The sequence below is a fragment of the Cebus imitator genome, unplaced genomic scaffold (assembly GCF_001604975.1).
Source record: "Cebus imitator isolate Cc_AM_T3 unplaced genomic scaffold, Cebus_imitator-1.0 Scaffold495, whole genome shotgun sequence".
Classification (NCBI taxonomy): Eukaryota; Metazoa; Chordata; class Mammalia; order Primates; family Cebidae; genus Cebus; species Cebus imitator.
Genome location: NW_016107810.1, coordinates 1,208,867 through 1,225,642, shown reverse-complemented (window position 1 = coordinate 1,225,642; position 16,776 = coordinate 1,208,867). Strand labels below are relative to the sequence as shown.

The 16,776-nt window shown below is 56.4% G+C and overlaps 1 protein-coding gene across 6 annotated transcripts in view; it reads left to right on the top strand.

Moving 5' to 3' along the window:
- Positions 1–16,703, top strand: part of CFAP46 (cilia and flagella associated protein 46) — a 123,004-nt gene extending 106,301 nt beyond the window's left edge. For 2 of the 6 annotated variants that reach the window (XM_017513566.2, XM_017513564.2), the window contains 12 exons: positions 426–547; positions 1,089–1,171; positions 1,673–1,840; positions 11,104–11,177; positions 11,273–11,333; positions 11,410–11,445; positions 11,755–11,857; positions 12,788–12,900; positions 14,111–14,192; positions 14,410–14,546; positions 14,641–14,721; positions 16,138–16,703. In XM_017513566.2, the coding sequence (XP_017369055.1) occupies positions 426–547; positions 1,089–1,171; positions 1,673–1,840; positions 11,104–11,177; positions 11,273–11,333; positions 11,410–11,445; positions 11,755–11,857; positions 12,788–12,900; positions 14,111–14,192; positions 14,410–14,546; positions 14,641–14,721; positions 16,138–16,265 (1,188 nt within the window). In that variant the 3' untranslated portion in view covers positions 16,266–16,703. Of the gene's footprint in view, positions 1–425; positions 548–1,088; positions 1,172–1,672; positions 1,841–11,103; positions 11,178–11,272; positions 11,334–11,409; positions 11,446–11,754; positions 11,858–12,787; positions 12,901–14,110; positions 14,193–14,409; positions 14,547–14,640; positions 14,722–16,137 lie in introns of those variants that run through there. The other 4 variants (XM_017513568.2, XM_017513567.2, XM_037733135.1 and 1 more) reach the window with 4 other exon arrangements.
- The last annotated feature ends 73 nt before the right edge of the window (positions 16,704–16,776 follow it).

Sequence of the window (16,776 nt, the reverse complement as noted above, 5' to 3'; positions counted from 1 at the left end):
GGTGAGGTGACCCCCAGGGGATGGGTGAGGTAACCCCCCAGGGGATGGGTGAGGTGACCCCCAGGGGATGGGTGAGGTGAACCCCAGGGGATGGGTGAGGTGATCCCCCAGGGGATGGGTGAGGTGACCCCCAGGGGATGGGCAGGTGACCCCAGGGGATGGGCAGGTGACCCCACCAGGGGATAGGCAGGAGACCCCAGGGGATGGGCAGGAGACCCCAGGGGATGGGCAGGTGATCCCCCCCAGGGGATGGGCAGGAGACCCCAGGGGATGGGCAAGTGCTATGGGGCCCTCGCCGCTGAGCCGGGTGCCCTGGTCCACCACGTTGTTTGCAGAAGGGGTAGGAGCTCGGCCTTTCCGCAGGGGCCTGGCTTCGCTCAGGGTCTGGGCCATGCATGCTCTCTGCTATGTTTGGGTTGAGGTAGGAGCCAGAAAGCCTGCAGGCAGAAGAGCAGAAGCCCCCAGTGCACAGTCTCCGCAGCGTCCTGGAGGCCCTGGAGGAGCTTCTGCAGCCGCTCTTCCCCATGCTCAGTGTCTCCGAGGCCAGGTACTGGGGATGACGCTGAGGCCCAGTCCCCACCACACCCACAAATAGACACGTGTGCCCAGTGCTGTGGCCAAGCACGTGTGCTTGCTGTGCCTTCTCAGCTGCCTTGTTCCAGGCTCCGCACCATGTACCTGCTCCTGGGAAGGCGCCCTGGTTCTCCCTCCATTCCAGCCTGGAGGAGCACCGCCCACTGCACACCCCCGAGGCCCCTCCCGCCCCTGGCCCAAGCGTGGGGTGGGAGGGCAAGCACCTCCAAGGGGCCGTCGGGCTCCTCTGATTTTGGGTGGGAAGGAAGGCAGAGGGGACGGGCACCTGGCACTGTTGAGCTTGGCTGGTGGATCAGAGATGGTCCTGAAATCCTTCTGCTCATCCCAGCCCCGCCTCGGCAGGACCATGCCCAGAAGCGAGCGTGGGGATGTCTCGTGGTGCTGCTGCCTTAGATTGAAGCAGGCTGGGCAGGTGTCAGTTATTTATAGATATGTTCTTAGTAGATGTCATCTCTATCTGTTTCTTAAACCCGAGTATGTGACCTGACTTTCAGAGTGCAGACGCCCATGGTGGTTGCAGATTCAGGGAAGTCCAAGGGTAAAGACAAGGAGAGGAAGCCGTCCACAGGGCCGCAGAGTGAGTGCGGTGGGCACTGCGCTCAGCGGGGGGGCTCGTTCTGCCAGAAGAAGTGGGGTTGGGATCCACCCACCCAGCCGGGAAAGCCAAGGGGGGTCAGGAGCCCAGGAGTCCCACCGCCCCCGGCCCTGCAGCCCCTCCCTCTGAGACATCCCTGCAGATGGCGCGCCGGAGGGTCCTGTGCACAGCCTGGACCAGCCCACCCTCCGGGTAGGAGGCTCTGTGCCAGGCCCCCCGAGAGCACCCGAGAACCAGCACAGCTGCGCTCTTGTGGTGGATTGTCAGCCCGCCACACCATGCGTGCTTGCTAACAAAGGGAGGGAAGGGCGTGATGGGGGGCTGCTCCTGGCCCCGTTCCTGGGCGTCTGGAGGAGTTGACGTGGAGTTGAGGTGGGCCACCAGCCTTTCCCAGCAGCAAAGTCAGAAGACGCAGCCCTGCGGCCCGTGGGAGGGGCCACGTCTTCGGGAGCTGATCTCCCTGCACCTGCACTGCGCTTCCAGACACAGCCCAGCCCGAGGTGGCCGATAAGGTCGTCCTGGTGGCAGACAGACGTCTCCTGGAGCTGCCGCTGGAAGGTCTCTCCATGTTTGATGAAGGGACAATTTCCTCTGTGTCACGAGAATTTTCTCTCCAAATGTTATGGAATCGCCTCCGTAAAGAAGATACAGGTAGGAACGGCCCTTAGCCACCTTCATGTGTAATTTTAAAATGGAAAATTTAAATTGTTTTTCGGATAAAACAATGTTAGCTCCTGTCAAAAAATAATCATCCAATGTTGCAACATTTTTCTAGGCATTTATTCATTCAGAGATATTTACAGGATATAAATACTCACCAGCCTGGGCAACATGGTGAGAGGGCATCTCCACAAGAAATTTTAAAATCAGCCGGGCATGCACCTGTGATCCCCACTACTCAGGAGGCTGAGAGGTGGGAGGATGGGTGGGGCCTGGGAGAGGGAGGCTTTGGTGAGCCGAGATGGTGCCACTGCACTGCAGCCTGGGCAACAGAGCGAGACCCTGTCAAAAAAAAGAAAAGAAAACATAAACACTCAAAGGTATTTATAAAATACCTGCGATGTGCTGGTATCCTGGTGCCAAGCACACAGGGAGGAAGAATTTAACCCTGTTCTTGCCCCCACAAATATCTGTTTCAAAGGAGGGAACCAGATGGGTAGTGACGGGAAAGCAGTGAGGGAGCGTACGGGAGGCCCTGGCCTCGGCCGGGACTGGGGTGGTGACGCTGGTGACAGTGCTGGCTGTGCACACAGGCCCTGTCTGTGAAACTTCGCCAGCCCTGCACTTGTGGTATTGGCAGTTTTCTGCATATATGTTGCACTTCAATATAAATGAAATCAAAAATAAATAGACTGGACTTTTGCTTCCATCTCAGATGAGGTAACAAGGACCAGATTTGCCCTTCCAACCGAGACAACTAAAAACCAGAAAAAACACGATTGAGTGTTTCCAAGCGTTGACGAGCAGGCCGAGCAGGACAAGGGTCCTTGAAAGAGGGGTTGGCTGGCGAGCACCACGGCCCACCCAGCTCTTACTTCCCGGGGAGCTTCTGGGCCACGGTACTGGCAGGGGTGGGGGGTGGGAAGAGCCCAGGAGTCTCCCCGGGTTGAGGACAGGGACACGGACTGCCAGAAGGTTCAGGGTGGGACACCGGGAGGAGGGACCTGCAGGCAACGGCTGCTCTGAGAGGTGCAGAGTCCAGCCAACGCCTGCGTGCGCGGCCGGGGACAGAGGCGTCTCTGCCGATGGGAAGGACACGGACAGACGCTGACAGCGTCTTTCATTTCAAAATCTCTTTAAAATATTCTTGAGCAAAAAGTTTAGAGCAAAAGAAACCGATAATAGTGTGGGGGTTTATAACATAAATGTGAAATGAGGAACAACAGCACAGGAGATGAGAGGGAGGGAATGGCACCCGCAGAGCCCTGAAGGCCGCGTCCTCTAGACAACGCGCGGTAACGTTACTTGGAGATAGGCTTCGGTAAAGACGTGAACTCTACACCTCCAGTAACCACTAAAAGCAACAAGAAGAGCAAACAGAAAGCCCCATGCAGTTTATAACAAATACATGATGCAGAAGATGAAATGGAATCATAAACACACGGTTAATCCTAAAAACACAAAGAGGGAACAGAGAACAAACAGGAAAAATAAAATAGCGAGGTAGTATATTTCAGGCCAACCATATCCATAATCACATTGTCTAAACACCCCAACTGAAAGAAGAATATCATCTGATTAAATGAAAATTCAGCATTCAAAATACGCTTCCTCCAAGAAACCCACTTTAAATAAAAAGAAAATGGTGAGTTTAAAAAAAAGGATAAAAAGCCGTATCTCTTACTATTCAAAGAAGGTTGGCATGGTGAGATGAAATTAGAAATAGGTGGAGTTAGGGACCATTCCGTACGAGGAGGAGGCTAATTCCTGAAGACGGCGTGAGACCCAGTTATGAATCCATCAGTTAACGCCGCTGCAGAAGACACGAGATGAAGCCCACGGAACCACAGAGCAATCGTGACGCACACAGGGATGGCGGGGGGTCAGCATCCCCTTCTCAATAGTGATGGAACAAACCTGCGTGGAATCAGGAGGGTGTGGAGGATTTAAACACACCAAGCAGCTTCATCGAACCGACACTTGAGTAACTGTCCCCTCCCTCGACAGAAGAATGTATTCCTTTTCCACACATGATACACCCCAAGTGGAGCCATAGAACAGGCCTCAAAAGTCTTAAAGGGTCCAAATCACTCACAATGGGTTCTCTGACCACAGTGGAGTTAAATTAGAAATTAATAACAGAAATCGTGTCTGGAAAACCCCAAACACTTAGAAACTAACTGTACTTCTTAAATATCCATGGATAAAAGAGGAAATTAAAAGGGACATGTAGGAAATATTGTGATCTGAAGGGAAACAGAAACACAATTTGTCATGATTTGTGGATACTGCTGAAGCGCGAGAAGGAATTTATGGACCAGGCTGAGGGAAAGAGGCCGGATGAAGGGAGCGCACAGGGCCTGGTTTCATTCGTACAAACCCTGGGAGACACAGGCTAATGTGGAAGTCAGAAGGCGGGTCAGTCGCTTCCTGGGGTGGGGGCTGGGGCTGCAGGAGAAGTAGGGGGAAGGGCCACGTGGCTCACTTTAAACGCAGGCAGTTTACTGTGGTCACGTGGACTCTGTACCCTGGTGCTCTGACCCTTCCTGTGACCCCTCGAGGAGCCTCCTGCTTGTGAGTGGAAATTTTTTACATAAAATACAGAAACAGCAAATTTGTATCAGGGTCATGGAAGCTCCTACCAGAGCACATGGGCGAGGTGGGTCCTGGGTGGAGGAAGTCAGTCAGAGGGCAGAACCCCCCGAAGGCGCCGTGTCCAGGAAGGTTCCTCCAGGCCCGGGAGCTCCCGCAGCAGCCAGCCTGGTAGCTTATGGCTGGTCTCTGTGTGATTCTGGCCCACCGGGTGCCCCGTCCATCCGCAGGCCACAGTCAGCCCCTTCTCGGACCCTGGTTTGTCCCTCTGGCCACCCTCCTGCCTTCCCCTAGTGAGTTCTGTGTGGAGGGCATGTCTGCCTTGCGTGGCAGGAGGGCACTCAGTGGCCTGGGCTGGAGGGAATGGGAGTGCAGGGTGGAAAGGCAGGGAGGCCAGAGCGGGAGTTGGCTGTCACAGACACGAGGCTTGCAGAGGTTTCAGAAACCGTGTTTGACAGTGAAGTGTGCCACCTCTCTAGAAAAATGTCCGAGTGGAGCGCCAGGCAGGAAGCGGGCCCTGCACCCACCGAGAGTCGCTCCCCTCCCCGAGCCCAGCTCACCGCCCACGGTGCCCCCCTCCTGACTGTACTGCAAAGCCAGGGCTTTTCATGACCTCACCTCCAAGATCAGCACCCCGAAATCTGGCAGCCCGCTTGTGCCTGTTTTGAAGTCAGACAAATGGCATCTGAAGGCGTGCTGGGTCCATATGTTGCTTTTGCATCGTGTTATTTCCTTTGTACACAGAAGCTTTTCAGTTTGATGTGATCTCACGTGTTTATTTTTGCTTGTGTTGCTTATAATTTTGATGTCATCCAAAAAATTCATTGCCAAGACCAAAATCAAGGAGCTTTTCTCCTGTGCTTTCTTTTAGTAGTTGTATGGTTTCCGGTCTTACATTTAAGTCTTTAATCCATTTTGAGTTGGGTTTTGTAGATGGTATAAGATAAGGCTCCAAACTCATTGATTTGTGTGTGGATATTGGGTTACCCCAACACCATTTATTGACGAGACTGTCCTTTCCCCATTGTGTGTTCTTGACACCTCTGTCAAATATCAGCTGACCTTGAAGGCGTGGGTTTATTTCTGAATCCTCCATTCTGTTCTATTGGGTCCAGTGTCTGCTTTTATACCAGTACCATATTGTTTTGATTACTATAGCTTTGTAGTATAATTTCAAACCAGGTAATGTGATGCCTCCAGCTTTGCCCTTGCTCAGGATCGCTTTGATTATTCAGGGTCTTGTGTGGCTCCTTGTAAATCTTAGGATTGCTTTTCTATTTCTGTCAAAAATGCCATTGGAGTTTTGATAGTGCATTGAATCTGTAGGTTGCTTTGGGTAATATGGGCATTTAAAAATATGAATTCTTCCTATCCACGAACACAGCTATCTTCCCATGTATTATGTCTCCTGAAATTTCTTTCATCAGCGTCTTATAGATTCCAAGGCAGAGATCTCTCACTTCATGGTTGAATCTACTCCTAAGTACTTTATTCTTTCTGATGCTATTAGAAATAGGATTGTTTTCTTAATTTCTTAATCAGATAGTTCATTGGTAACGTATAGAAATACTACTGATTTTTGTATGTTGATTTTGTATCTTGCAACTTTACTGAATTTATTAGTTCTAACAGGTTTTTGGTGGAGTCTTTGAGGTCTTGTATATATAAGAGCTTGTTATCTGAAAACAGATAATTTCACATCTTTTTTTCTGATGTGTCTGCCTGTTGTTTCTCTTTCCTTTTTAAAATTCTATTTATTGATTTCTTAAGATGGAGTCTTGCTCTGTCACCAGGCTGAAGTGCAGTGGTGAGATCTCTGCTCACTGTGACCTCCACCTCCCAGGTTCAAGCGATTCTCCTGCCTCAACATTGGGAGTAGCTGGGATGACAGACGCGTGCCGCCACGCCCAGCTGATTTTTGTAGTTTTAGCAGAGCTGGGGTTTCACCATGTAGTCAGGCTGGTCTCGAACTCCTGACCTGAGGTGATCCACCCACCTCGAGCTCCCAAAGTGCTGGGATTACCGGCGTGAGCCACTGCGACTCCCAGGCATTTGTCTTTCTTCCCTCCTTGCTTTGAGATGGGATCTTGCTTTGTCAGCCAGGCTGGAGTGCAGGGGCCTAATCTTGGCTCACTGCAACTTCTGCCTCCTGGCTTCAAGCGATTCTCCTGCCTCAGCCTCCCAAGTAGCTGGGATTACAGGTGCGTGCCACCACGCCCGGCTAATTTTTGTGGTTTTAGTAGAGATGAGGTTTCACCATATTGGTCAGGCTGGTCTCGAACTCCTGAGCTGAGGTGATCCACCCACCTTGGGCTCCCAAAGTGCTGGGATTACAGGCGTGAGCCACCGCGCCCGGCCTGTTATTTCTCTTTCTTGCCTCGCTGCTCCGGCGGGGACTTCAGCGCTGCTTGAATGGAAGTGGCAAGAGTGGGTTTCCCTGCCTTGTTTTTGGTCTTAGGTGAAAACTTCGTGCTTTCCACTGTTAGCTGTGGTCTGTCGTTAGGTGTTTGGGGTTTTTCAATCTTTGTTCTCCTCATGATCATGAAGATATTCTCTTGTGATATCTTCTAAATCCACCTCTTTTTTCCCCCCAACTTTCACATTTCTATCTAACCACCGTGAGATGGCCTCTGTGGAGTGCGAGGTGGAGTTTAAGTTGTTTTTCTATGAGGAGATCCAGCTGTCCACACGTAGTGTATTGAAACGTCCTTCCCTTCCCCACCACGGTCATGGCAGGGGCTGAACAGGAAAGAAGTGGCTGGCTAGATGCTCCAGCACCGGCGTGGTTTGCAGGATACTGGCCGCCCAGAGGTGCCCATGCCCAGCCCCGGTGCCTGTGAGCCTACGAGGTGGCGTGGTCCAGGGGCTTCGCAGATGCAGTTCCAGACTTGAGATGGGAGGCGCTCCTGGGGATCCACGTGGGCCCAGTGATGAGATGACCACGTGCTCACACGAGGGAAGCAGGGAGGCCAGAGAAGAGCTTGGAGGCTGCGCTGCCGCTGGTGAGGACGGAGGGCATGGCCAGGAGCCAGGAGAGGATTCTCCCCAGGAGCCTCCAGGGCCAGCGCCGCCGGGCGACGCTGCCATTGTGACCCAGTGCACCCCATTCCGACCTCTGACCCCAGAACCATCAGACAGGAAGCGGTGCAGCGTTAAGCCCCCATTTTTGTGATAATTGGTTAACGGCGGCCACGGGAACTCACAGAACCCTCACCACAGAGTCACCGAAAGCTGGGCTGCAGTCATCTGAGTCTTTGAAATGCATTACCAAGTGGCCACAAAAGGAAGGATTAGGCTGAGCCTTGAGGTGTCCTCGGAGCCGTGAGCTGCTGAGTCGAGGCAGGTGTCAGCACTGCAGCGAAGCATTCAGGGCACCCCAAAGAACGGGTGGCAAACTCCAAACGAGCAGAGAAGGAAGAACGAATGAGGAAACGAATGGGCCACTTACCTCAGTCAGGGGATCCCACAGCTAGTAATGGAGAAACACATAGAAAAACAGGACAAATAAAGAAGTCAGATAGTGGAAGTCGGCCCACTTATGTCATATGTCAACGTGGGAAGTAAAAGTTCCTCTGCAAAGTTTCCTTTCTTGTTAAAGAACAAATCAGCTGGGCGTGGTGGCTCATGCTCGTAGTCCCAGCACTTTGGGAGGCCAAGGAGGGCGGATCACGAGGTCAGGAGTTCAAGATCAGTCTGGCCAACACAGTGAAACCCCATCTCTACTAAAAATACAAAAATTAGCTGGGCGTGGTAGCAGGCACCTGTAATCCCAGCTACTTGGGAGGCTGAGGCAGGAGAATCTCTTGAACCTAGGAGGTAGAGGTTGCAGTGAGCCGAGATCGTGCCACTGCACTCCAGCCCAGGTGACAGAGCCAGACTCGGTCAGAAAAAAAAATAGGATAAATCATAAGTGTGCTAATAACTCTTTGTTAAGCCCTATCGTATGTAGCTATTAGACATGCCCTGCTTACAGGCATGTAGTACATTCTATGTCCTTGTACTTTAACCAAGATGTCCGTGCTGGACGTTCTCACAGGCAGGTCCCAGCTCGCAGCCTATGCCCCTTACCTGTTTAAAAAGTTTTCAGTTGTTAGCCAATCAGGTTCTAGTTTAGATTGTGAGCTCTGGCTCCAGCCAGTGGAGATCAGACACAGCAGTAAGGACGACCCCAAATGCGTGAGGGATAAATGTGTCTGCTTTTCCTTTGTTCATTGTACTCTGACGGCAAGATGGCTAGTGAGGGTGCCCTTCCTGCAGCCCAGGAGGTAAAAATTGCTTGCTAAGTAAGAGATCTTTTGTCTCAGTGCTGATTTTTCTTTGTGGCACCAAGCATCTGTTTCCAACGTTCAAAAAAAGGTCCATTGGCCAACCCTGCCAATGAGACGGCAGAGGCGAGCAGAGGGTGCCAGTCATGTGCAGTGTGCAGGAAACTCGCCTGTCAAAAAGGACCCACACGAGACAAAGGAAGAGAAGTGAAAATGAGTAAATGTTTAAAAGTGACCAGGAGGGTCAGCGTCTGCCTCGCAAAGGAGGCAGACTTTAGGGCCAGGCATCATCAGGGACGTGGCCATCATGAGAAAGGCTCGACTCCTCTGAAAGATGAAACAGCCTCCAAATGCAAGAAGCAAAAGCTGTGGGGCGCGGCCGCCGCGGGCCCCGACGCTGGGACATTTCGCCGCTCCGGGATTACTGATGCGTCTGACAGACAAAGCAAAAACAGTGGAGATTCAGGGCAACGTGGTTAACCATCTCGGCTTAATAGAGACATGGAACTCTGTGCCTAGAACGTGGCAGTCTGCGATCTTTTCAAGTACACCGGGAACAATCACGAAATGGAGAAGCAGGTCCCACTGTGTCTCAGACACAGGCAGACAGCCCACACGGGAGGCGCAGCGTGATGAGGGCAGAAAGCAGTCCCCGAGGTGCATTTTTTCCATCCTGCTACGTTTGAAAATTCAAGACCACACTTCTGAATATTTCATGGGACTCAGAAGAAATGAAACGATCGTGGAAATGTCAAAAACTAGCGAGACATGGCTAACCTGACTGAGAAGGCGCTGCAGCCGTAAATGCCAACGTTAGAATAGGAAAAGCACCAGGAATTCATAAGCTCAGCGCCGATTTAAAAGTCAGAGTGCAAAGGCAGAGTAATCCAAAAGCAAGCAGAGGAGAAGATGCAGAAGGTGCCCGAGGCGGCACCAAGGAAACAAAGACGCCACGGAGAAGACCCACGAGAATGTCAGAAACGGAGACACGCAGCCTCGGTGCACACCAGAGGCCACGGGACAGCCAAGGAGCAGCTTCGTGCCAACACAGTGACAGCCCTGGGCAGCAGGGACGGCATACGAGGAGAAAACGCTTTCAGACTCCAGGAAGAACGGAAAGCTGAATGGCCTGATAACCAAAAAAAGGGACATCCATGGATTTAGTCTTCCCACACACACAAAATCAGTTTTTCCATGTTTTCTCTGAATTCTGCCAGACTGTCAAGCAACAGATGATGTCAGTGTTAGATAAATCTCCCCAGTAACAGCTCCTCCCATCCTTCCACAGGCCAGCCCAACTCCTCCCACACTGCCCCAGGGCAGCACAAAAAATACACACAAGATAAGCTGTCATCTCTCAGGTCAGCCTTTTCGCTTCCCTTCTCCCCTCCCTGACGGGGTCTCGCTCTGTCACCCAGGCTGGAGTGCAATGGCACAATCACAGCTCACTGCAGCCTCAACCTCCTGGGCTCAAGCAATCCTCCCACCTCAGCCTCCCAAACAGCCAAGACTGCAGGCATAGGACACCATTCCCAGCTAAGTGTCTTTTTAGAGACAGGATCTAACTATGTTGCCCAAGCTGGTCTTGAACTCCTGGGCTCAAGTGATCCTCCCACCTCATCCTCCCAAAACACTGGGATTATAAGGCGTGAGCCACTGTGCCCGGCTCCAGTTTGACCCTAAAACACTACAAATGTCCTAGAACAGACTGCAGGAGGAACAGTGGTAGGAGCATTTCAGTCAGCACAGGGTAAAGGCATTTGATAAAATGCACGCATTTACCTCGTAAGCCGGGAACGCACCACAATGCCCCATCCTAATAACGGAATCCATCAAAAACTAGAGACAGCCCCCTTCCTAACGGGGCTCCCTTAGAAACAGCCTCTTTGAAGGGGGTCGGGCAGAGAGCCCCATCCGTGCGTCCATTCCACTGTCACGGGAGACCCCAGCACAGGTGCACAGAAAGGAAAGAAAAGGTGGGGCAGAAGCAGGAGGGAGTGGCCAGCCTTCCCGGGCACACAGCTGTCTACGCAGAAGCAGCAAGAGAAAGCATTGATGTAGACGGGGCAGGTTGTAAATCCCTGCACAGAAGGCCTGGAACCAGCGAGGGGCCCAGGCACACCTGTGAGTACCCCGCGGCGTGTGTGAATGGCCAGCTGGGTGGGCCTTGGAGCCTTGAGGGAGCGGTTCTTCCTTGGGGACTTTTCCCCAGCCCTGTGAGCCTTTACTTTTGAGAGGTTATTCCCATGTCAACTTTACAAACATTTAAATCGCTTGTTCTCTCTCCTTGTCGTTTTTCATTGAGGTGGAAGTTGCACTACGTGAAATGAACCGACAGTGTGGCCGGACAGCCGCCTCCAGCTGCAGACAAACATCCCTCCCCTTTCTTGTCCTCAGCAGAAGGTGTCACGAAAAAGGAGGGGAGAAGCAGAGACTCCAAAAAGAGAAGCCTAGCGAAGAAGGGCAAGAAGGTGGGGGGGCTGTGGCGGGGGACCTGGCGGTGGGCTCAGCGGGAGGTCAGGGTCCCGGCCCCCGCACGCGACGTGACCCTGGTCTGTGGCTACAGGGCAGCTTCCCCCGGGTCATCCCCCCTGACTGCATCATGGTCGACTCAGACAACTTCAAGTGTATCCTTTGATGGACGTGGGGGGCGGGGGGCCCAGACCTACCCCACGCCCCTGTTTCTCCTTGACTGGAGCTCAGTCGTCGTGGACCCGTATGAGGAGGCCCAGGGCCCAGGTGGGTGCTGCACAGGGCTCCCCGCTCAGGCACACGCTGGCCTCCGCCCCTGCTATGCCCCCGTGGTGGGCAGCAGCTGGTACCTGCCTCCTTGAGGTGCTGAAATCAGCATACATGCTTGCCCTGTTTTGGCTTTAAATATTTTAATTTGTTGAGGTTTTCTCTCTTGCTAGCCTGGTTCTACCATAACCCTACCAGGACTTAGGACACACCCGCCCGCCTTCGCTGTGACCCCTCCCCGGGGACCCTGCCCTGCACACGCGTGTGTGATGGAGCTCATTGTGCGTCTCCACCCCATTTTCCCTGTAGAAATGCTGACTCCTGTCTCCATCACCCAAGAAATTTTGGAAAGATTCCAAGACACGTTCACGTCGCGATGGGTGGGACATCTGGGAAGCAAGCAGTTTCCCAGGTTCGGATCTGGGTCCCAGGAGCTGTTGGTGTGTGTTGGGTCTCAGGGGTCCAGCGAGGAACCACTGCTCCCGCCCCCAGCTCCCTGGGTCTGCCCCATAAGTCCCCCCAGGCACAGCACGAAATGCCGAGACAGACCTGGCTCCTTGAGTCCTCACAGAGACTGGGCGAGGGGCACTGTTACCCATTTTACAGATGGTGACCCGGGCCCCAGCATCACTGATAGCACATGGTCCAGCAGCAGGGGCTGCCTCTTCACCCCCAGCACTGCAGCTACTCCAGAGACCACCCACAGACTGTGCCCCCCAGGTGCCCTCGGGGTTCCATGGTCCAGAGGGGTTCAGAAGCGCCAGCAGAGAACCAGAGCCACCAGGGAGGGAGCGCCACGGTGGGAGGGGGTCCTTCCATGTCACAGGCTCCATGCCAGGGGCGGGGCTTCAGGGACAGGTGTGTGAAGCACAGGTGTGTACAAGGGGCAGGGGTGCCAGGGCAGGTGTGGGCAGTGGTGGGCAGGGGTGTGCAGGGGCAAGTGTGTTGGGAAGGGGGGCTGCAGGGGCAGGGCTGGGGTCAGGTATGGAAGGAGGGAACCCTGGTCTGGTCACTGTCTCCCCTGCCTGGAGTACTGGGGGTGCCTTGCCCTCCACATGCTTGGCCACTGGGAAAGCCCCTCCTAGCACTTCCCACAGCCAGCCCTGCCTGGGGATCGAGTGTTCATTCCAGCGCAGAAGTCCATGCTCACGGAGAGTCCAGCTGACTAGGCTTCATCCTAACCCATGATCAGAGCACAGAGAACAGAGGCATGGGCACTGGGAAAATGAAAGACAGTTGTGTTTAACATGCAAACGGGACGGGCGTGGGCCCCACAGGGTGCGTGGCCTGCTTGAAGAATGCACGCTAGGGTCCGTTCACCCACGCTGTCCTCTCTCTTCAGCCAGGCCCAGTGGGAGCAGGCCCTGGGCAGCTGCAGCGGCTTCTTCTTCTATGGGATGGAGCGCTTCCTGTCCCACGTATTAGTGGAGAGATTGGTCGCCATGAACTTGCAAGGTGAGAGGGGTCCTCTGGCCACCCCTCCACGGGCACGGGACAAATCCAGCTGAGGGCAGAGCATGGCCACCGTCATCTGCTGGTGCTGCCCCCACCTGCTGTGGCCACATGCCCCTCCTGTCTGCAGGTGGATGGCCTCTGCCCGCCCCTGCACCCCGTGCCTGGCCCACACAGACGTGGCAGCCACGGGGGCTTCTGCCACCGCCCCCCCCCCCGCCGCCCTTCATTTCTCAGAGTCCGCACTCCCCCTGCCCAGCTCTTCAGACCTGGCAGGCCTGTCAGTGCTGGGCCCAGGAGCTCAGGAAGGATGGGGTGGGCAATTCAGGACCTCGCTGGTCACAGCCCCTCCCTCAGGGCTCCTCTAGTCTAATCGTGGGTACTTGGGGCCTCGCCTTCCCCTTCGCTGTCCACCGGCGTGAAGGGTCTGCCAGGTGTGGCCCTGCTGTGCCTGGCACCATGACACCCCAGCCAGCTCCAGGACGGGGGGCTTTTGGCAGGAGGTGGGGACAGCACGCAGGCTGAGGGCGTGGCATGAGTGTGGCAGGCGTGACCGCCATCTCGAGCACATGTGTAGGGGCACACCACCCCATCACGTGCCACGGCCTGAGGATGGCACTGACAGAGACAGCCTGCCCTGGACAGCAGGCACGGCCACTTGGACACCGCAGGACGAGTGATCAGGAAGCAGGTGTGGCCCAGCCCTGTGCCAAGGCCATCCCCCGTCTCAGCTCCTATGGCTGCCACCCTACCAGGATGACCTTGTGCAGGGCCAGCCCACTCGCTGTGACCTTCTCTGACGGGGCTGCAGATGGCTCCACTGTGTGGGATTGGCAGGAGCCTTTCGGGGACCTGAGAGGTGTGGTGCTCCCCAGGAGGCGTGTGGGCCCCATGGGGGCACTGAGACCACCCTGCAGGGCAGAGGAAGCCAATGAGGGTGCCTGGGTGGGCTTCCCACCACCTCCCTTGCCCGCACAGTCGTCCTATGAAGGGCCTGGGCTCCTGAAGCCTGCCAGGTCCACTGTGGCCAGGGCATCCCTGGAAAGAACCTGACCGTCGTGAGGTTGGAGGCTGAAGCTGAGTGGCCAGCATGCCATGCCCTGCCATGCCCTGCCATGCCCTGGGGGCACAGGCCCCCCCTACACTCCCACCCCTGCGTCGGGCCACGGCTGCTGAGCCGCCCTTCCTGCCCCTCCCCGCTTCCCGTCGGCAGAGTGCCAGGTGCTGGTCGTGCTGGACCTGGCGCAGTCATACCAGAGCATGAGGCGGCATATGGAGAGCTTGGAGCACAGGAGGTGCCTGGCTGCCCGGGGGAGGGGGTGCAGCGGGTGGAGAGGTCAGACGGGGGCTGGGGGGTGCCACACCAGAGCAGGGACTAGGGGTGGGTTTCAAGAACTGTGAGAGCCGCTGGGGCACACATGCATTCCATCAACCGGGGAGATACGTGTGCACAGGGAGGGGCGGCTCAGCTGGGCCCCCTGGCGCCAGCCCACAGGAGCCGGGTCCCCGCAGCGCCTCAGAGCCGTCCCTGGAGGATCCCATCAACGTGGCCATCCTGCTGAGCCTGGTGGGGGTCAAGAGCATCCTGGCGAACCAGTGGCCTACACTGCTGCAGGACAACGCACTGCGGGCCAGCATCCTTTGGGAAAGTGCGTGGGCGCCGGGCACCCCGGGCCTGTCCCGAAGCCCTTAGCAAAGCTGCCAGGGTGTCCACGCCTGCCTGAGCGGTCGCTTCTCCCCTAGATCTGTTGGCCGTCGGGAAGCCCGTTGGAGAAACGGTGCGACTCCTGCAGGAGATGAGCGGGGATGAGGCGGTGAACCAAGGTGAGGGAGGGCGGCCAGCCCGCAGGTCCTCCAGCGCCCTCCGCAGCCGCCGCCGTGGGACACGTGCTCCCCACAGCCCTCCAGGGACAGGTGTCTCGGCTTCCCTGCGGGGAACTGGGATTCCAGACACTAGCTAGGCGCCAGAAAGAGGAGGGCTTGTTCTTGCCTGGAAGCTGCCTGCGTCTGCACTGCCCCAGCCCCCCGCGGTGGCGCGAGCCTCAGCGGTGATGCCTGCAATGCCGTGTGGCCCCAGAACCCGGAGGGAAAGCGTCGTGGTCGTCGGAGACCACGACAGCTCCAGTCACACGAACCCCACGAGCCCGGGACCCTCTGGGAACCAGTGGGAGATCCAGGGGGCAGCTGTGCCAGGCCCTTCCCAGAGTGAGGGCCGGACGGGTCCTGGATGTGGCCAGGGGTCCCCCCTGGAAGAGGCCCCCTGCAAGAGGAATGCGTGGGCTGAGGGTGGAGAGCAGCCTGACTCACATCACACCCAGCACCTGTCCCTCCCACGGCCTCAGGGGAAACGTCAGGAAGGGGCACAGGACATGGTCAGGCGGAACCCACCCACTCATCCTTCAGAGTCAGCAAAACCCTCCTGCCATGGTGGGGGGAAGCGCAGAGAGGAGCTTCATGGGACCCTGAGTCGAAGCGCTCAGCCGTGCACGGGAGGGGTGGTCTGCCCTGCCTAGGAAGGCGTCCCCTCACCGAGGCCTTCAGTGTCCGCCACTGGCCAGGAGTTTATCGTGTAGAGAGCATGTGGTCCACAGTCTGGGGTGCCGGGCCCAACGACCCATGCTTGTCGGGGGAGGGAGGGAGTGAGGGGCAGGGGAAACTCGGCCGGAGTGCAAACACAGAGCCAGTGCAGACACGGAAGCCACTGTGGCGTGGCTGGTGTGGCGCTCTGCAGGGGAATCCGGGAAGGGCAGAGCCAGGCTGGAGCTGTTCTGCTGCTGCCGCTCAGCCCTGACCAAGTTCCGGTCCCTGTAGTGGAGGCCTGAGCCCAGGTGACCTACGCTGCTGAGAAGGAAGGGGCAGAGGACGCTGCTCACTGCGGGGCAGCAGCCACACCCCAGACGGCCACACCCCCCACCAGCAAAGCAGCTCGCCCAGCCGAGGGGTGGATCGGGGACAGTGGGCCTTGGGTCAGGGGGTCCAGTCCTGGCGCCATCACCCGGCTGTGCGGGGCCTTCCTGCCCTGACTCCTGGGCCTGGATGCTGTTGGTGACTTGGACACCTCGGTGCAGGAGGGGTGTGCAGGTGGTGGGGGCACCCTGGGAGGCCTGGCAGATGGCAGTGTGTCCCCTCGGCACCCTCAGTCGGAGCACCTGCCATGCCCGCCCCTGTGCCCTGGCCCTCGGCCAGGCTGGACGTCCTGCGGGTCCTCGGGGTTCACGGCTCCCGTCCCTCTCTCCACAGACGAGGCTTCTCAGACCTTGAAGGACAAGGTGCTCCTGCTGCTGCAGCCGCAGCTCCAGAGCTCTGAGCTCCTTCCCACCACGCTCAACTTGGTCCTGTACGGGCTGCCACACCAAGCCGTCGGGTAGCGCGGGCCTGGACACCGCCCTCCACCCTGCCCCTCTACCAACCCACAGCTCTCCCATCCCCACCGCCAGGCTGGCTCTCCCCAGCCCTTGGCGTGGCCTCAGCCCGAGACCTTCCACCGTGCCCTCCTGCCGGGCGGTCACCTAGACCTCGAGCTCTACCTGCCCGTGTGCGCCACGGGGTCTGTGTCAGGGCTGGAGCTGCGTCTCTCCCCAGGGCCAGGACAAGGGCGGCCTCCCATCAGGAGGCTTCCCCAGCCGCGGGCTCATTTATGCTGGCAGCAAAACCGCCTTTCCCTGGGGAGGAGGCACCCGCAGCAGAGCCCCAGAAGACAAAGCCTCTCAGCGCCATGCCGGTGCTGGGTTGCTCAGACCAGGAGCACCATTAGGACCTGTTAGGCTGTTTTTCATTTGAGTGTTCTAGTAAACAACAAAAGCCAGTCTCTGTGTGTGTGGTCTCTGGGAGTCTCCTTGTGTGGTCTCTGCGACTCCAGTGTCTGTGTGTGGTCTCTGC